Raw genomic sequence first — 17,966 nt, 5'->3', positions numbered from 1 at the left:
ATTTTCCACATTACTGCATTGTCAAATGTCAACAAAAATAAACATCTTCTATGACGACAGATACGCCTGAAATGTATCGGCATACAAAATTAATACTATCATTATAGAAAAATGTGGATGTATATTTTTCGTCATCTTTCTTGTTACCGTAAAATTGATACGGTATGTTGTGCCACTTGAGCAAATTTCAATTTTAAGTACGCCGGTATGAATGTGAGTGTGAAAAAAGTAAAAGCAAATTCGACTGCAGAAATAAAGTCATCATATAAGGTGTGCGGTTGGCCCATGTGTATGAGTGATACATAATTCTTGACACCTCTAAAAAAAGTTTTTAAGTACGATTCATCGTTCGATTTGATGAGAAATGAAATTCAATCACATTTTCTAATTTATAAATTAAGTTGAAACATTTGATTTAATTTCCATTTATTTCTCTGACCGAATGGAATATGTTAATTCGCTTTGCATTGTAACCAAAAGAAACTGCAAAAAAATATTTGTTCTACTGTTAACGATTTAATGTTGATTCCAAGTACTTCTAAAGTACATATCTCATACCTCTCGTTGGAGACGTTCAATGCATTTGACATTTGGCCACACAGTTGTCCGCGTGCGAGACACACCAGTGTTCTGTACGATTGCTTATTCGTTCTTATTTCTTTCTCAATTTCGACGTCGCAGCATCGACATCATGGGACTTCTTGCGTGGGAATTTTCATTGGATTTTCACATTCCAATTTTAAATTCGGACATTTTCCTTGAAGATACTCCTCGTTAAATTCGTATATTCACAAGTAAGTGTATTTTCTCTGGCAACATTTTGATGCTACAGTGTAGACCAATCGAAATATGTTTGGCAAATGTAAGAAAAATTCGTCGGCAAAACATAACCTCGAATCACAGTTTGTACAAAGACCACGTTCTGTGTACATTTTTCACTTTTAACGTAAAAAGTATTGGCTGTTTGAAGAAATTGGCAAGAATCGATGAAAATCGATGACAAAATTAATTTGATACACATTTTTCCAAACGATTATCGTTCTTTGTCATTGAGGTTCTTTCATTTGAAAATGATTTTGATTCATATATTCAATAGTCGGTTTTTGTTAGGAAAATTTCACATACACTCGACATGTACATTTTTCCTCAAGATCTTGAGTTGACAACCAATAATTTGTTTCCTTTTCGGCTAATTTTGAAGTTAAGAATTGTTTGAATAAAGAAGATCAAGGTGTTTCTAAAACACATTCTATATTTGCATCCTTTCACTTTGGCATGTTATCGCCCATAAATTACGATACATGAATGATTTTTTACGAAAGGTATAGTAATCTCCTTAAGGTATCGAATTATGGAAACCATACCTTCGGTGTTCACACGATTTTCTGTCTGAATTCTATCCTCAGGGTTTCCAACAAAACGAATAAAAAACTATCAATAATTGGTTTTAAGTGTTTCAAAATAATTGCCAGAATACTAACAAATCGATGTATTTACAGGTGTTGAACGAAGGAAACTGAGATGGTTCAAAGGGAAACTGCACGACTGACGCATCATCCGAAAACAATGATTCGTTAATGTACGATACTGGACGTTGTCTGGACTCATTCACATGAAATCAACCCCAACGCAGATGATACAACACAGGTAAGAACCCAAATTGATTTCAAAATTATTAAACTATAGAGCGCGAGAGTAATATGAATGGGTGAAATTATCCTTTTTCTTTGGCATGCCATCGTGCATAAATTGCGGGGCATGAATATAAACTAAAAGGTAGAGTAATACTTAAAAGGTATCAAATTATGGAAACCATACCTTCGGTGTTCACACGATTATCTGTCTGAATTCTATCCTCAGGGTTTCCAACAAATTTTCATTCCACTTCCAATATTTCAAGTGAGATTATTGTTGTTTTTTCTTCATTTTTTTTACTAATTGCTGAAATGTTCTACTTTATTTTTCAGGCATTCACAATTACGATCAATCAGCCCGTCCGCAAAATGCACTGGTAATAAGTGAATCTGCAGAGCCCAAATAGTTTGTGCCTGAAATTGGAAACAAAATCAAAAATGCATGCTCATTGAAATTGGGAAATGCTTGTGTATCTCGGCCATATCAATAGTTTCATGGCTTCAAATACTGTTCCGTAGAACTGAATGTTAAACTGATGGCTTCAAACATTATTATTCGTTTTTTCTCCTTTTTTATGTTACAATTTTTTTGCCCAAATTGAATAAAGCAAAACGTTAAGCAAAGAATTTTTCTTTCAATTTCATTTGAATTAAGTCGACTTGGTTTGCATATCATTTTTGTTTTTTCGATAAAATTGAAAATTAATTCGGTTTGTTACTCTAGAATAAATATATTCGTTGAATCAAAATATATTCTTTAGCCCCATATCCGCTAACTCTATCAATGTAATGGCTTATCGTAGAATCTCTTTAGAAACGCTTAAAACACATCACAAAGAAAAGAAACCAATAACAACAACAACAACAACAACAAACAAGATCAACTAAAGACCAAACTGATAACAAGTAATACCGAAGATTTATTGGTTTATTAAAATATTGACATTTTGTTCATAACGATAATTTATTTATTTTTTTTTTATTTTTTTTTGACATTATTACATTTTTTGTTCCATAATAAACATTTTATTTACACAGCTTGTTTGAATTGCGAATCAAAAAATTAAAAATAGATCTTTTGCTTATAATTTTAGTGTTAAAATTTCCGATACATATAAAATCCCATTGATTATTACAACTTACAAGAAAAAATAAAAGAAGAAAGAATATTTTATTTACATCGGAAATATTTGGCGATAATTCGATTTTTTTTTTTCAGAAATATAAACATAAAACCTTTGATCAACCTAATCAAATAAAAATGTATAAATTAGACTATAAATAACTTTGATTCTTCGTCATAAAAAGTAACATTTTTTTTGTGTGTGTGTTCGTCAAGTAAAAAAAAAAGATTGATAGAAATAGATAAAGTGGGGAAAAACAGAGAGATATAGATAGAAAAAATTGCAGCGTACATTTTAATTCATCTTTTACTAGACTCGACCAATGCCAACAATGTGAAAGTGCATTCGCCATTTCGAATTTGAAAATAACCAGAGCATTGAAACTGCTGGCTATGTAGTGCTGCTTTTGAACAGCTGCTGTCAACGGCGGCTGTTGGTTACGTTCTTGTGCATGCGAAACACTGTGGGCCCCGCGCACCCTCTCTAACAGGCATGAACATGCACGAACGTAGTACACACATAGCTCCGTCTGCATGTATTGGTTGGCGTGGCACTTACAGTGTGTCGCATGCACAAGTACGTAATCAACAGCCGCTGTTGACAGCAGCTGTTCAACGGCAGCGCTACATAGCCAGCGGATTGAATGCTCTGAAGATAACTAACTATAGGTATGAAGATACAGCGAGAGAGTGATAGAGATAATGAAAAAAGAGAGAAAAAAATTGGGTGAGCGAGACACACTCTCAAGATAACAACGTTTTTTTTTCTGTTTCACTTCAATTTCGCAACAATAAATATCATTGAAAAAAAAAAGAAATTTCATAATATAACTATCTAAACCTAGACGAAAAGGAGGTGCGGTTTGATTTAATTTCGAAAATAGTTTTTTTTCCACTTCGGGTTTGTGAATGTTTGTTGTTGTGGCTGCTGTTCTATTCTGATGTGACTCCGTGTGTTTGTATGCTGTATGTTATTCATGACGTCATATTGAGTACATTGTTGTTGCTGTGGTGGTTACTTTTTCAAATTCAAAGCACTTGAGATAACGTCGCGTCGCTTATAAATTGGCCCATTGCGTACATTCGATGATGAATCAGACGTTTTTAGCGACGTATTTTTTGATTCTGTGCTACTACGTGCGCCAGAACTACCGTGTGACTGCATTGTTTGTGAACGACTTTTTAAGATTGATTTATTCTGCTGTTGTTGCTGATTACTCATCATTCGTTCAAATTCAGCTGTTTTTGATCGCATCATATCGCCGCCAATGTTTGTAATTGCTATAAACAAAATTCCCGACAAGCGATTATTCTTGGTATTGGTTTTATATGTTATTGAAATTGAAGAGTTCAACATTTTAGTTTCTTTTCATATGAATAGAGTGAATGCAATCGCATACCTGTCATCACCGGAACATTATGTGGGCTGGGTTCAACTGAATTGATTCCGGATTGTTTCCCCGAACCCAAAACACTGTTTCCCTTATCGACATCTTTTGTTCCCTGATCAATTGGAACGGTGGTCAGCGTGAGCTGTGCGGGTTTGAACTGTGATTTCAGCTTAGTTAACGGGAATCCACTCTTTTTCGTAATCGATCCAAGTGTTGTGGTTGTGGAAGTGATTTTTGTTGGTGATGGCTGCGGTGTAACATTCGTTGTGCTTCGATAGCCGTTATTTGTTTCGGCGTCTTCGATGTACGGAATATCCGATAAATCGGAGTTGAGACTCAATGGAGCGTCAGTCGATACGACATCTGCATGAATCGCCGATTGCGTGTGGACCATTTGAACAGGCAGTTTCAACGTGGCTAATAATACTTCATTTGAATTGGATTTGCTAGTCGGCGTCGTCGGTGGTGATATATTCAAATTATATCGAATGGCATCATCGGTTAACGGCGACGATGTGTTTGACGATGAGCTCGGCACGCGTCGTCTTCGTCGCGAAAATACACTTTCCTGGTCCGGAATCAGACTTTTCGTTCGGGAGCTCCGCTCTCGTCTGCAACAAAAGTAATTTTTCAGAAATTTTTAATTTTGTGTATGATACACATTGAAACAATTTACTTCAAAACCCGTTTTGTTTAGTCTACAGAAGGAATAGCCATTCCAATTCGTTCTACTTACCGCCTAATGATGCTATCACTTGGTTCGGCTACATTTCCCCGCACGGTGCTGGTATTCTCATGTGTAAATTGTTCGCGAACATACATCCGTCGCGGTTGATCACTTTCCTCGGTGTGTGCCGTCGCGCTGGGCGATGATGTATCCTCACTTGGATCGAATCGTTCTTGACTGTGTTGTGGAAAGAAATGCGCATGCACTTGTGGACCAGGCGATTTCTTCGGGCTAGACGTGGATTCACTGCAATTGCACAGCATGTTTAAATTGTTAAAATCAAATTTTGATCGAACTCTCCAACGGCACCAGATCTCATTCGCACACACAACGGAAGCACACTCACTCTTTTCGACTGTTGTTCGCCTCATAGCTATCCTTTCGATCGAATATATAGTCCAATTGTTCAGGGTGTGAGTCCATCATAACGGTATATACGTCGTCCATCACATCTGGTGGCACGGTAAACAGCTCTTCGTAATGATCGATCATCGTTCGCACAACATTAATCACATCAAGACGCTCTTCGGCCTGTTCATCCGTTGCGACCGCACTATTTGCATCGGTGTTTGAATGCAATATGTTTGGTGCAATGACTGTTGCCAAATTCGTACTGTCCATTTTATTTCCTACTGATATGCATGTATTTGTTGCCAAATTCATGACATCGTCCGAACAGCGGGCGACTAGCGCTAGAAATTTTAACAACACATACAAAGTATCACGATGAGCTATTGGTAATAATTGTATTAAATGTGAAAGAGCTTCTAACTGCAGGCGACGATTTCGAATTTCTGCGAAATAAAGACCATTTCATTAGTTTTTTTTTTCTTACATTTTGCCAATCGATCTTCAACTAAATTCAATGCTTACTTTGTGTGGATAGAAAACCTTGATAAAGTGATCGACAGAGTAATGGTTCGGGTAGATCTCTTAAATATTCTTTCAGCAATGAAGCCACATCATGTGGACTCGTCTCTGAATCGAATGTTTTCAATGAACCACAGTCAAGTTCTTCGCGTAACTATCATATTTGTACGAAAATGAATTATGAAATGTAGAAACGCAATTGAATATAATAAATAATGCTTAGTCGATTGTTATACCTCTCTTATTCGTCGCTTTGATGTGCTCACTCGAAATATGCCAACAACATGCAGACCATAATTTGTGAGGTGATCGATACAAGCTATAATTAATGGTGGAACTTGCGGTTGTGTTTGTCGTACGCTTCCATTTGAAAATTTTGAACTGGCATCATCATCTTCCAGGCTATTTCCAAAGCCACCGGCATCACTTAAACTATCACCACTGTTCGAAGCCGTGAAACGTGTATCGTGTTTCGAGAACAAACTGTCACAGGATCCGCTCTGTTAATGAGATATAGTGGAAATACATGATACATGTTCAATTTTCAATAAATTTTCCTTCAATTCCTTCTGAACACATACATAGTTTCCATCACTGGATATTGCACTACCCGGTAGCTGTGCGTCTAATGATGTGATGGAACAGCGTGATTTTCGGCTTAGTTTATGTCCCCCGCCACTATCATCGCTACCTTTCTGTTTACTCGACGCCCCAAACGCATTGTCATTGCTCAAGCACTTTTCCAGCGGTTGACCAAATATCAAACCACCAGTTGCATTGTTTGTACTTCCTTTACGGCCATCACTTTTGATTTTACTCGAATCGAAAAAGCTTGTGGTCAAAGCCTTTCGCTTTAGTAGAAGTGGCGCTCGACGCTTCTGACTTTTTTGCTGTAAACCGTCTGTCGTCGCTGTTTCTGTTGTGTGAAATTTGAGGGGGAAAAAACGCGCAATCACACACATATTTTGAAATATGAACGAAAGAGAAGTAAACAAAGAACAATCACGTAAAATGCTCGTAAAATACGTGGCAAATAAACAGTTTCTAATATTACCTGATGGCAATTTAACCGGCACACCAATATTCAATTGATTTATTCGATCCAATGCAATGCGCTGTAAACTTTTCCGCTCGACATCGCTTAGTTCGTGCAAATGAGTCTTTTTCAAGTGTAAATATTTGCCAGTTGAAGATTTCCAAATGCAATTTCCCTGTTGAATCGAAGCGAAAAAAAAGAAGATGAATTTAATCTTATGGCTCAAGATGAACTAGAATGAGTTTGAAACATTGTGTATTTTTTTGGTCTTTTGAATGAATTGAAACCTTCAACGGATTTTTATAAATAAACAATAGTATTATTTACTTGTGGCGTCCAATGCGGCTGTGCTGGTGAATCTGGTCGTGTTTGGCTTTTCGATCGTGATTTCCAGATTTTCTTGGAAAATACCTGTCCAACATTGGTTGACGATTTGGATTTCTGCATATTTAATATGCTTGGGTCTTCCTTTTTGTGACCGAAAAGAGAGTCTTTGGTCCAGCTACCTGCTAAATTTTTTTTATCGGAACGGAAATGGCGAACATTTTGAAATTTGCAATGATCGAAATAAATCATTTGATTTTTTCACACACAGAGAATAATTTTTTTTCCTAAATATCGATATGAAAGCGCGCAATTTAAAGCTCCATATGAAAATGGAAAATATATATTTACATTGATGACAAATGTTTGCGATACAATTTGCATATTTACAATGTGCGTGCGTGTTGTTTCGTGTATCAAATCTTCAATGTGACTAAGAATTTTTCAATGAAAGCGCTACTGAATGAATGATACTATGCACAGAGTCTAGGATTCGGGAAAGTGATTAACACTCGACACCAGAAAACAATCGAAAGTGGAAAAAAACGTTCACTATGAAAAAAAAAAACTGTCAACGTGAGGGTTTAGAGTAAATTTTTACTGAACGAGAATAAAAAATAAAATAAAACGATAGTTGATAAGCGCGCACGGAAGAAGCGTTAAAATGCGGTTAATAACACACAATATATATAAATATATGGATGATTTGTACCTGCAAATGATTTCAATGAATGATACACGGTCGACAAAAAACAAAATCAAGTTTTTTTTTTGTCTGATTAGGTGAGATTTTACAAATCAAACGAACGCGCACAGTCATTCGAAACACCGCGATCACCAATAAAAAAATCCAAACGAAATAAACGGGAAAAAATGTCGCAACACTTTCTATATCACAATATATTTTTTCTCTTAATCCGAACGCAAAAACGGAACGGAAAAACTGAAAAATTTCATTGATCAGTGACGACGACGATGACAACAACAACAACAACAACAATAGCAGCTACATTTGAACAAAAGAAGAAAAAAATAAAGAATCTATATGGTATCGATCACGAAATGGACAAAAAAAGAAATTTTAAACTAAATGGAAGAACGAACGGTATTGTATATAGATATCGTGTAATCATCGGTACTGAGTATGGTTTAGTACTACAATGCGCTATATTCGAGCGCAAATAAAATCACACATAGACGAACATTTTTTCTATGCGAAAAGACAACAAGAGCGTACGATCGAAATGAGTGAAGAGAAAAGCTAAACTTATACTTCGATCGACACCACATACACAAATGCGCACACTAGATGTGCGATCGTACGTGATACGGACATATAATGCGATTGGGCTAGATCTCCTGGCGATTGAGAAAGAGAAAGAGAGAGAGAGAGAGAGAGAGGGAGTGAATAGAAACTGTGCGACACAAACGGAGCGAGAAAGAGAGCGTGTGTATCAAACGGCTCCTATAAAAATATGTGGCCATGTATCATATTTTTAGCTTTTTCACATCAGTTGCTATTAATAAATATAATATTAAAGTGTTGTTAGGACTTTTCTCTTGCCCACATAAACACAACGACTCTCATATTATGTTTATATATATACATACTATTATATACGTATATACATAGGTCGATGTGAGCGCGACTGTTCACTTTTCACACTTTTCCTCTTTCATTCGCTCTCTCTATCTCTCTCTCTCTCTTTCTCTCTCTTTCTCTCTCTTTCGTTTGTGGATTCGTGGATTAGTTTTGTGTACGTGTATGCATCAACAAAACTTCCGAATGAGAACAGTTCGAATAACCCGAAGAGGAATAATCAAATGAAATGGGAAAAGTTCAAGAAAATGTGAAAATGAAGAAATCTGCTATCCTTTCAGCTTTTTCATACGATTATCGTACACGATGCAGATATAGAAAGCGGCGAAACCAGCGAACGAAACGCATACACACGAAAAAAAAGAGTCAGAATATCATACAATTCTCACTCAATAGAAATAAAAAAACACACACGTCCAAATGGACACAACTTCTTCGCGTAAGATACGTAATCATTAGGATTGAGCTAGCAAGAGTGAGAGCAAAAGAGATCCTTCTCAAAACGAATCAATGTTTGCAACGAGAAAAAAACCACCGATAAACAAAATCGTTCTGTTGAAATAAACATTTCGAAACTATGAAAGTAACTGCAATGCCAACAGCGACAGTTAATTCATCTTCCAAGTCCGAACACCTAATTATAACTCGAAAATTATCGAGCCGATCAGTTAGTTCATTTAAGCGATCAAATATTTTTTAATGCAATTGAATGATTACTAAAAACGTGCTTAAAATGATGTTCCCATTTTAATGTTGGTAATAAAATTTGCAAAATCAAAATAAACGGAATACTCAACATACATCGTATATTTGACTGTTGATCAAAACTCGGGATTCGGCCAGTATATGTGTGTGTGTGTGTGTGTTTGTGTGTGATTTAAAACATTTTTTTTATTTGGTTAAAGCCTCTAACAAATCTGGCAGTCGAATTTACGAGGCGAATCATGTTGGTCATTGAAATTAAAAGAGATTATAGTTTTCAGGCTCTCTTGGTGATGATGAACGGACGGACAAATAAATGAGCAGAAAAAAATGGTCAATGACGTAGAATGATTCCTTGTGCCTTGGCTACGTCATGATGTGACTCAACAATTTATCGCTTTCGTATGTTTGATTCAAAAGAAAATTTCACCGTCGCCGATGTCACACGGTGTGTTTGTATGATTCATAATAGTGAAAATGGAAGACAAATACACAACGAATGAGTTGACAATTTTACACACATGCGTAAGCATTGTACGAGGTGTTGAATGACAAATGGCAAACTCTTCACAAGAAATTAAAAGCCGGGCAAAACAGCAAGGACATATTTCTTAAATGAATTTTACATGCAATGTGATTAGAATGATGACAAATAAGCTTATTTTTATATTCGCAATTCACAAAACCGCATGAAAAGAAATGCAAGCAGAAGCGTTCACCACGCACAACACGAAATGAGTTTGTAATCGCGTCTACACCTGTTTTTCATCGTTTGATTCAAGACTTAATTGAAATGTTTATGTTTTTCTTTTTGTTCAATGCTCAAAGAAAAACCCAACCCGACCGAACGGGAGGGCGGGGGAACGAAACAGAAAAAATATAAACAAAATGAAAACGGAACTATGAACATAATTCGACAAGTGCAAAGTTTTGAGAGTGAGTGAATGAAAAAAAGGAATTTTGGAAGTGCGTACTTGTGTGGAAGAATCCGGTCGGTGAGGTTGGCATTGATGAGGATGTTGGCTTTCGATGATCGGTTAACGTGCTTTGCTGGTAGTCCTCTGGACAATCACTCAACGGTAATTGTTTATATTCGTCAGCTGACATGTGTGCTTTGATCTCTTGGATAACGATTTCGATCCAATTGTCATTGGTTTGCGTGTGTTTGGTGTTGCCAACGTCGAGATCATCGGGCCGGGGAATTTCCGCTTTCGATGTGATATTTCGCAAATTTGTATCGTAATTGATGCGCTTAAATTGATTTGCATTTTGATCGTTGGCTGGTTTTTTTCGTGCCATTCGCAAATAACGTTTGATTGTATCGCTCACCGATTGTGACACATCCTCATTATCAATACTGCTTTTGCGTTTGGAATGTTTCGTATTTAAATCACCGAGACCAGATTTGCATCCGGTACTCATCGATTTGCTAAGAAGATTTTGCTTTTGTGTCATTTGCTCTCGTTCTACACGCTCCTTTTCCTGTCGCTTCAAAAACTCATGATATTGCTGATAAATATTGTTCACTGGAATTGGATCGGTTTGCGTTTGTTCGGTGGCCGAATGTAACGGTTTGTCCTGCGATGCATATTTGATTGATATCAATGGAACACGTGAACATGTATTGGCCGTATCAGCATCGTTAAATTCATCCAGGGCCGATGGAATACCGGTGATGCCATCCTTGTGATCAGAACTAGTTCGCGGTGGAACGGATTTTAGCGTTGGCAATGTGAAAAGTGATGTTGACAACCGCAGCGGAACCGAATCCGGACCTGATGCCATCGGTCGTCGACTATGCCGTTTCAATATAATATCCAATTGTTGTTGCTTTAATTCATCACGTATGCGCCGCAGCAGTTGTTTATCGTCCAGCACAGCTGGAGTGAAATTCATTGTGCTCAATAACGAGCTCCGCGTCGATCGGCTATAATTTCGTAAATTTTCCAACAACAATGATGTGTGTTGGCCGCCTACAGGCCGGCGATTCTGTTGTGATGAAGGATACGATGAGGATTCAGAGCAAACAAATGGCGTTTGATGCGATGATTTTGATGAATTTCTCTCGTTCCAGCCGAACGAATATTTTTTTCCGTCGACTGACTTTTGATATTCGGCATCAATTGATTGACCCGTATTGACGCCGTGAGGTGGCGGCGATAAATTGTCCGGCGAATTAAAAGCACTCGAATCGTATTCATTTAGCTCATTTGGCGATGAGCTATTCTCTTTTGGTAAATTTGCACTACCACTACCACCACCGGCTTCGGCTGCTGCTTCGATCAATGGTTCAGCATCACTCGAAAGCTTCAGATATTTTTCAAGCATTTCAATGATCAAAAACATTCGTTGGCTGTCATTCGCTGAAAGACCTTCATCTTCCGACTCATCGGCCGAATTGAATTTCGTCGGTGGTGACGATATATTTGACGAACCACTTGATTTATTGTCGGAAATTGGTGCCAAATGATTCGTACTCCGGCCAAACCATTTGTGTGTGTGTCGCAGTTTTCCACTTCGCCGGAATGGTGTGACGCCCAATGCACCGGGAAAGGATTGCTTTCGTCGAAATATTGGCAAAAATTTCGGTTCATTGTTGCACACATGTTGAAAATATTCCTCAATCTGCTTCAAATCTCGCGGATCACTAGAGTTTCCTTTTATGTAATCTGGAATCAATTTACGTCCCGCATCGGCCATGTACTTCCATGTTTTGCGCGTCAGTAGCCATCGTTCGCGTGGTGGTTTATCCTTATCGATTTTCTTGCCAATTTTGTTCTTTTTGGACAATCGATTCCAATTGGAGCCGGAAATTGAAATGAAGCCTTGATTGGAAGTGGTGGCGTCGTTGGCTGTCGTTGATGATGTTGCTGCTGCTGCAGCAGAGCTATCCGTAACACCAGTAGCAGTAGTAGCATTTATTGACGCATTCGAACCGGAGAATAGCGATTGCAGTGAGGCTGCGGGTGTGATCAATTGTTGTCGTTTAGTTCGTTTTTTAAATTGAATGGTTCGATAGGATTTTTTGTCTGCCATTGTGTGTGTGTATGTGTGTTACGGTTTTATTACGTGCTCTTCCAATTCACCTCACAGGGAAACACTTTGATGTCATGGGTTTTTGATTTGTTTGTTTATTTTGGAATTTATTTCATTCGAAACTTTTAGTGATTGTTTGATTTGATTTTGGTTTGGTTTGGTTCGCTCAATATATTCAGGTAAATTATGTGTGTGTGGTATATGTTGATTGTTTTGCTGGTTTTTTTTTTTTGGATTATAATGATGTGAGATGGCCTTAGTCTATAGTTCAGGAAAAATGTTTGCTCGGTTTGTCCAAAGGAGAAGGTCGTCTTGTTTAAGTTTGTATATACAATCTAATGAAATTGAAATTAGAGTCATTTGAATGATGTATTTGGAAAATGGAACGAACATTAATTTTTCTTTCAAAAATTTGACGCGATTAGTGAATAAAACGATTTGGAGACATTTTTCAATGCAAAACAAAAATGGTTGTTTTTTTTTTAAATGTTTCTTATTGAAATTCAGTTTGAACTTCCGAAACTCCCACTTGATATGACACGCACGGATAAAAATGCAGCGTAAATAAACGAAAATTTGGCTCAAAGTAGAGACATCATTGCAATTTGATCGCAATGTTTACGTATTTTTTTCTTACTTTGAACACTTTCTTTATGTATTATATCGTATAATTTTTTGTGTTTCAAAAAGCACAAAAGAAACATCGTTTTTTTTATTTTTAGATTGACACTTTCGTCATTCATAACATTCATTCTGATTTCGGAAGAGAGAGAGAGAGAGAGAGAGAGAGAGAGAGAGAGAGAGGGTGAGAGAGGGAGAGACTCACTCCGATGAAGAAAAAACGCACTTAATCAAATACTTGGGCGAAGCAAAGTACGACAAGTGGTTTTCAACATTTTCAAATTGGTCAAATGTTTATTGGTTTGGTTTGTCTACTATTTATTTTTCTTTTTTTTGTCTTTCTCATTTTCTATTTTCATTGATTACTGTTGTTCGTTCTATCTGTGCGGTTGCTTCATTTTACCTATGACGATAATATCAACCTAGAAAATAGAAAAAAACACGCTTCGTCCAATGTCATATTCTAAGAACGCGCGCTGCTATTATTATTATGTGCGTGCATACGCGACACCGAGATAGATACAGATAGAGAGGGAGAGTGAGAGTGAGAGTGAGAGTGAGGATCCGGGAACACCGAGTTAATGTTCAAAAGCACACATTTTAATTTCTTCCTTATTTTTGGATTTATCTTATTCTTTTTCTTTCTTTCGGTTGAAATGTGTTTCTTTTCGATCGACCATACTGGTTGTGTTGAAATCAATGCAAAATCTGTCTCAAATAGTAGCGCCATTTCGAAATTGTTATTTGGATTAACAAATCGGAGAGTAAGTGACTGAGTGAGTAAGTGAGTGAGTGTATGCGTCAAGAAAATAAATAACTGAATCGTAAATATAAATATTACGTTCGGTTATGTGCTTAAATTTGATGTGCTTTTTCTCACTAATCACTCAATCACTTTTTTGGTGTTCCTTTCTCTTTTAAATTCTCAAAATTCACGATATTAAGAGAAAAAAATCTCAAAATGTTGGCAAAATTTCGAAACTGGCACTGATTTGTTTTTTTTCATTCTTGAAACGGTGTCGCTCCAACTTACCCACCTAGCAATACAGATCGATCAACCGTGTGTAATATATCGGTTAAATACATTTATTCAGAAGTAGGAGATTCCTTTATGCTGATGATGATGATGTGATGTTCGAACGCGAAAACGCTCTCCACTCTCGTTGGCTCAATTTTTTTTTTCTTTTCGCACGCACACACCGTACAAATCTAGATCGAATATTATAAAAATAAATATTACATTTGTTTTGGGCGGTTTCGATTTTGTGTTGTGTTTCCTTTCTCTTTTTGACTTTTTTTCTATGGTCGATTTTTCGATATGCTTCGCTTTAACTTGAAAAGCCAATTGCCGCTCACATATTAGTTGCACACCACAATCGACGTGACATTTATTTATTTCGACTTTATTACACAGAAATTTCGTTGGAATTCGAATGATGCTATATTTGCTTCAAAATTCCTACATGAATTGAAGGAGTAGTCACCGTAGTTTATATTTAAAGATTGAACCATCAGCGTTTCAAACAAAAACCCTTCGTCGGAAAATTGCGATCATTCACTAAACCCATTTTCGTTTTCGATCACTTTGATGCACTTATCCACCCTTTGATCGTTTGATCATATTTAATGCAAAAACAAAATAGAATTTTTTTTTCGCAATGTGTAATAGAATCCATCAATGATCGCACATATTTTCACTTCCAATTGATCTCTCATAGCTCCGTTTTCGAGACTAAGAATGTTTTAGTTTAAAAATGTGAACGGAACTTTTTTTCTCTTTATTTGATCGCGCACGTCATTTTTCTTCTTATTAATTATCAAAACAATGCGTCGTATATAAATTGAGCACGTACCACCACCATTTCGTTGTGCGAAATTGGGCACATTAAAGCGTTTCAACGGTTCCTAGACACCTGAATGCGGGAGAGCTAACCTGTGCCTCTTCCAATCAACACATACTACAGTAAAATAGTCTATTCAGCGATTTTTTTTTTGTTACAACCGATATATTCTCGCGGAGATCGTCGAGAAACGTTCCGTATACAAATTCTACACATTATCCCAATATCTCGTCGGTCCGCGATAAATAGTCTACATTTGTTTTGTTGATTTCACATCGGCAACAGCGGCAGCGGCAACTACGACAGCGGCGGCAGCAGCAGCAGCAGCAGCAGTAACGGCATCAAATAACGCTCTCCGATCTCTCTTTCTTTCATTCATTCTTTCCATCTTTCGTTGCTTTTCTCACAGCGATGGCATTCGATCAAAAAGGAAAGCAATAAAAAACGGCGCACATCGAACAGAACGAATTGAATTGTGGCACACACACGGGGCATCATCAGCAACGATGCCACTCTCTGCTGCTATCAATATGTGTTTGCATGTCAGTTCGATCAAAGGAAAAACAAGTTGTTCATAAGCACTTAATTTTTCGTTTCAATTAAATTTTAATTTAACTCAATTACATAATTTCGTCCGTTTGTTATTTTGTCGTTGTCGTTGGACTGTAGACAGCCATACGATGCGATGTATGGTATATATAGGTGTGTATGTGTGTATATATGTTATATTTATAAATGTTCTGCCTTCGGCCTACTACAGTATTTTAGCCGTTTTTTCGTTTTTGTTAATTTAATTTTTCAGCGTCTAAAAATAATTATGCTCTAAAATTAAAATCCCGCGAAACACGACAGAGAACAAAACAACAATAGATTCGTGCCGATTTAACGGTAGAAATTACAATGCACACAAAAGTAACGAAATTTTGGGAACCACCGCAGAAAACAACCGAAAACAACAAAGCTGCTCTGCGATTCACGGACTTGGAACGGTCAAACGAAACGCACAGTAAAACGAATCACTCTCGAAACGAAAACGAAAAATTCCCATTCGAAAAGGATAGCGAACCGCGCGCGAATTCTCTCTATCTTATTTGTGATTTTATTTTGTTGTACACACTTCAAAAAACGACAAAGACGACGATAATTGAAACGAAACGGAAGCAAAAAGAAAGGAGTAGGCAAAAGGAGAAGTGAGCAGCCATAGAGATCACGAGCACAAGCGCGCGCACACACGAATGAACCGACCACGGATGGAGGCAGATGAAAATAAAAGAAAAACCGACGGCGCTATCGGAATCAAGCGCCCGTGTTGTTCTGCTTAACCAAGCGTATGTGTAATGGAGAGATGATGTTCTTTGACGCGCGCGCGCACTCAAAAATGCCGAGCATTTTTTGTTGTACTCAATAAAAATTCCGGATTTTCATTGTTAGCTTGGAAAAAACGATACAAAATACACACACACACACACACTTACTCTTCACGCGGAATCACATGGAAACACACACGTCTAATCAATAATTTTGTGCACTTTTTTCTCTCATTCTTTCTCGCTCTCTTTCATCGTGTTCACCGAAAACGATCACGCGCACGCCAATCAAGCAACAAACACTTTAGTTGTGCTCTCTCCTCGCCCGAATTTCGAGTGTGAAAAGCGCCAACAGAATGAACACACAACGTGCGATATGAACACCAAAGATTTGTTTTATTTTGCCGTATATTGTATGTGCAGGCTGCGAGTAAAAAGGAGCGAACGATAGACACGATACACGGCACATTATCAAACACAACGAAACAATGAAGAACATTAGAAGAAGCAACAATAATAGCAATAACAATGCGAATAATAATAACAATAAAATAATAAAATGGACTTTGGGAGGTAGGCTTGCTTGCATGCTTGTTTGCTAGGAGCACAAATGCATGCCAATACTTCTGCTTGCTTGCTTACATGTGTTCGATGACCTGTTCAGCCGCCGATTATCTTTCATATCTATTGAGGCTAAGTGATGAATGAATCCAGAATCAGTACCTCTTCGGCAAACTTATTCCCATGCAACTGTAAAACAAATAAATAAATGAAATGTCTAGAATGAAAGGCCGACTTTAGCGAACTGTTTGCAAAAGTGGGACTTGAACGCTTTATACGCATTATAAGGCACTTTGGAATGATAACACGCAAATGCGAATCAATTAAACTACTACCGTCATCACAGCAATAATGTTTCCCCTTTTCCATAAACATATTCAATTTCCACTTTTGGAAATAGTTTTCAAAACGGTTCACATATAATTTATGCGATTTTTCAGTAGTGATAATGCTGCAATGTTGAAAATTTCATGAATACAGAGTGCATTCGTCTCTGTATAAAATTGATGATGATCAATTAGAAAATTACGGCTCCTTTTATTATATAGCCAAAGCTCATAGTGGAACTACACTTGCACACTCATACGCATATATGCATATTCGAGAAAGCATTAAAACAGATTGCATTTACCCTATAAATAATCACTCGACCACCGGATTGATCATACAGCAAACGGCTCGAGCAAAGGAGAAAGTACACATTGAAATTGGTCACATATGAAATGTCTTTGTTTTTTATTTGTTCATTTGTTTGATGTTGACGACAATACATTAATCTTTAATTTTTGAATCGTAAGTGATCATCGTTTTAGTGAGAGGGGCACTATAAAAAAGGGGCGTTAAACTGATTGATTTTGGCATTGGCTCAGGTTTTTCGTAGCTGGCTTGTATTTCACAAATTTCCACTCTGTGGTTTTTTTTTTCTCCACACAAATCAACATACAAGCCGCCGACAATTCGATAGAGCAAAGCGAAAAAGAATAACAAATGAAAAGAAAAAACGGCAAGAATTTCCGAAAACATCAAAATATAAATGTGCCATTAAAAAATATTCACACATCACAAACACACGCGCACATATCGTCGTCGACAAATGGTAAACGGTGTGCGAAAGAAAAAGATAATTGGCACAAAAATTGCACAACATCACACGGCAAAGTACGTAGTCGACAGGCGGAGAGCAGCAGCAGCGG

The 17,966-nt window shown here is 37.2% G+C and overlaps 1 protein-coding gene and 1 long non-coding RNA gene across 4 annotated transcripts; one reads left to right on the top strand and one right to left on the bottom strand.

The window, feature by feature from the left end:
- Positions 1 to 619: 619 nt before the first annotated feature.
- On the top strand, positions 620 to 2,261 carry LOC129577600 (uncharacterized). The gene is made up of 3 exons (XR_008689023.1): positions 620 to 794; positions 1,500 to 1,647; positions 1,968 to 2,261. It is a non-coding gene; the product is annotated as an uncharacterized LOC129577600 (long non-coding RNA).
- Positions 2,262 to 2,579: 318 nt separating this feature from the next.
- Positions 2,580 to 16,547, bottom strand: LOC129577599 (uncharacterized). 3 transcript variants are annotated; one of them, XM_055464973.1, is made up of 12 exons: positions 16,381 to 16,547; positions 14,098 to 14,273; positions 10,382 to 12,778; positions 7,109 to 7,290; positions 6,800 to 6,956; positions 6,327 to 6,661; positions 5,982 to 6,245; positions 5,749 to 5,899; positions 5,222 to 5,669; positions 4,885 to 5,121; positions 4,158 to 4,759; positions 2,580 to 4,038 (listed from the first exon to the last, which is right to left on the bottom strand). In XM_055464973.1, exons 3-12 carry the CDS (start codon positions 12,441 to 12,443, stop codon positions 3,773 to 3,775), a joined length of 4,704 nt encoding a protein of 1,567 aa, XP_055320948.1. In that variant the 5' UTR covers positions 12,444 to 12,778; positions 14,098 to 14,273; positions 16,381 to 16,547; the 3' UTR covers positions 2,580 to 3,772. The 3 variants fall into 3 exon arrangements, with proteins under 3 accessions (XP_055320948.1, XP_055320947.1, XP_055320949.1); XM_055464972.1 differs by lacking the exon at positions 16,381 to 16,547 and having other exon boundaries at positions 14,102 to 16,044; XM_055464974.1 differs by lacking the exon at positions 16,381 to 16,547 and having other exon boundaries at positions 10,382 to 12,367; positions 14,098 to 14,140.
- Between the last annotated feature and the right edge of the window lie 1,419 nt (positions 16,548 to 17,966).

The sequence above is a fragment of the Sitodiplosis mosellana genome, unplaced genomic scaffold (genome assembly GCF_009176505.1).
Source record: "Sitodiplosis mosellana isolate CC-2019 unplaced genomic scaffold, AAFC_SMos_1.0 Smas_scaffold_6197, whole genome shotgun sequence".
Classification (NCBI taxonomy): Eukaryota; Metazoa; Arthropoda; class Insecta; order Diptera; family Cecidomyiidae; genus Sitodiplosis; species Sitodiplosis mosellana.
Note: the sequence above shows the minus strand (reverse complement) of the source record. Positions and strands in the feature narration are given on the sequence as shown.

What these genes read in the sequence shown, in the direction of transcription:
- LOC129577599 (XM_055464973.1), bottom strand. Translation starts at nt 12,443, where the DNA reads ATGGCAGACAAAAAATCCTATCGAACCATTCAATTTAAAAAACGAACT. An exon ending in GCGAACAACAGTCGAAAAGA is followed by an intron (nt 5,122 to 5,221) that starts GTGAGTGTGCTT and finishes GTGCAATTGCAG; the next exon opens with TGAATCCACGTCTAGCCCGA. An exon ending in TAATGTTCCGGTGATGACAG is followed by an intron (nt 4,039 to 4,157) that starts GTATGCGATTGC and finishes TTTTGTTTATAG; the next exon opens with CAATTACAAACATTGGCGGC.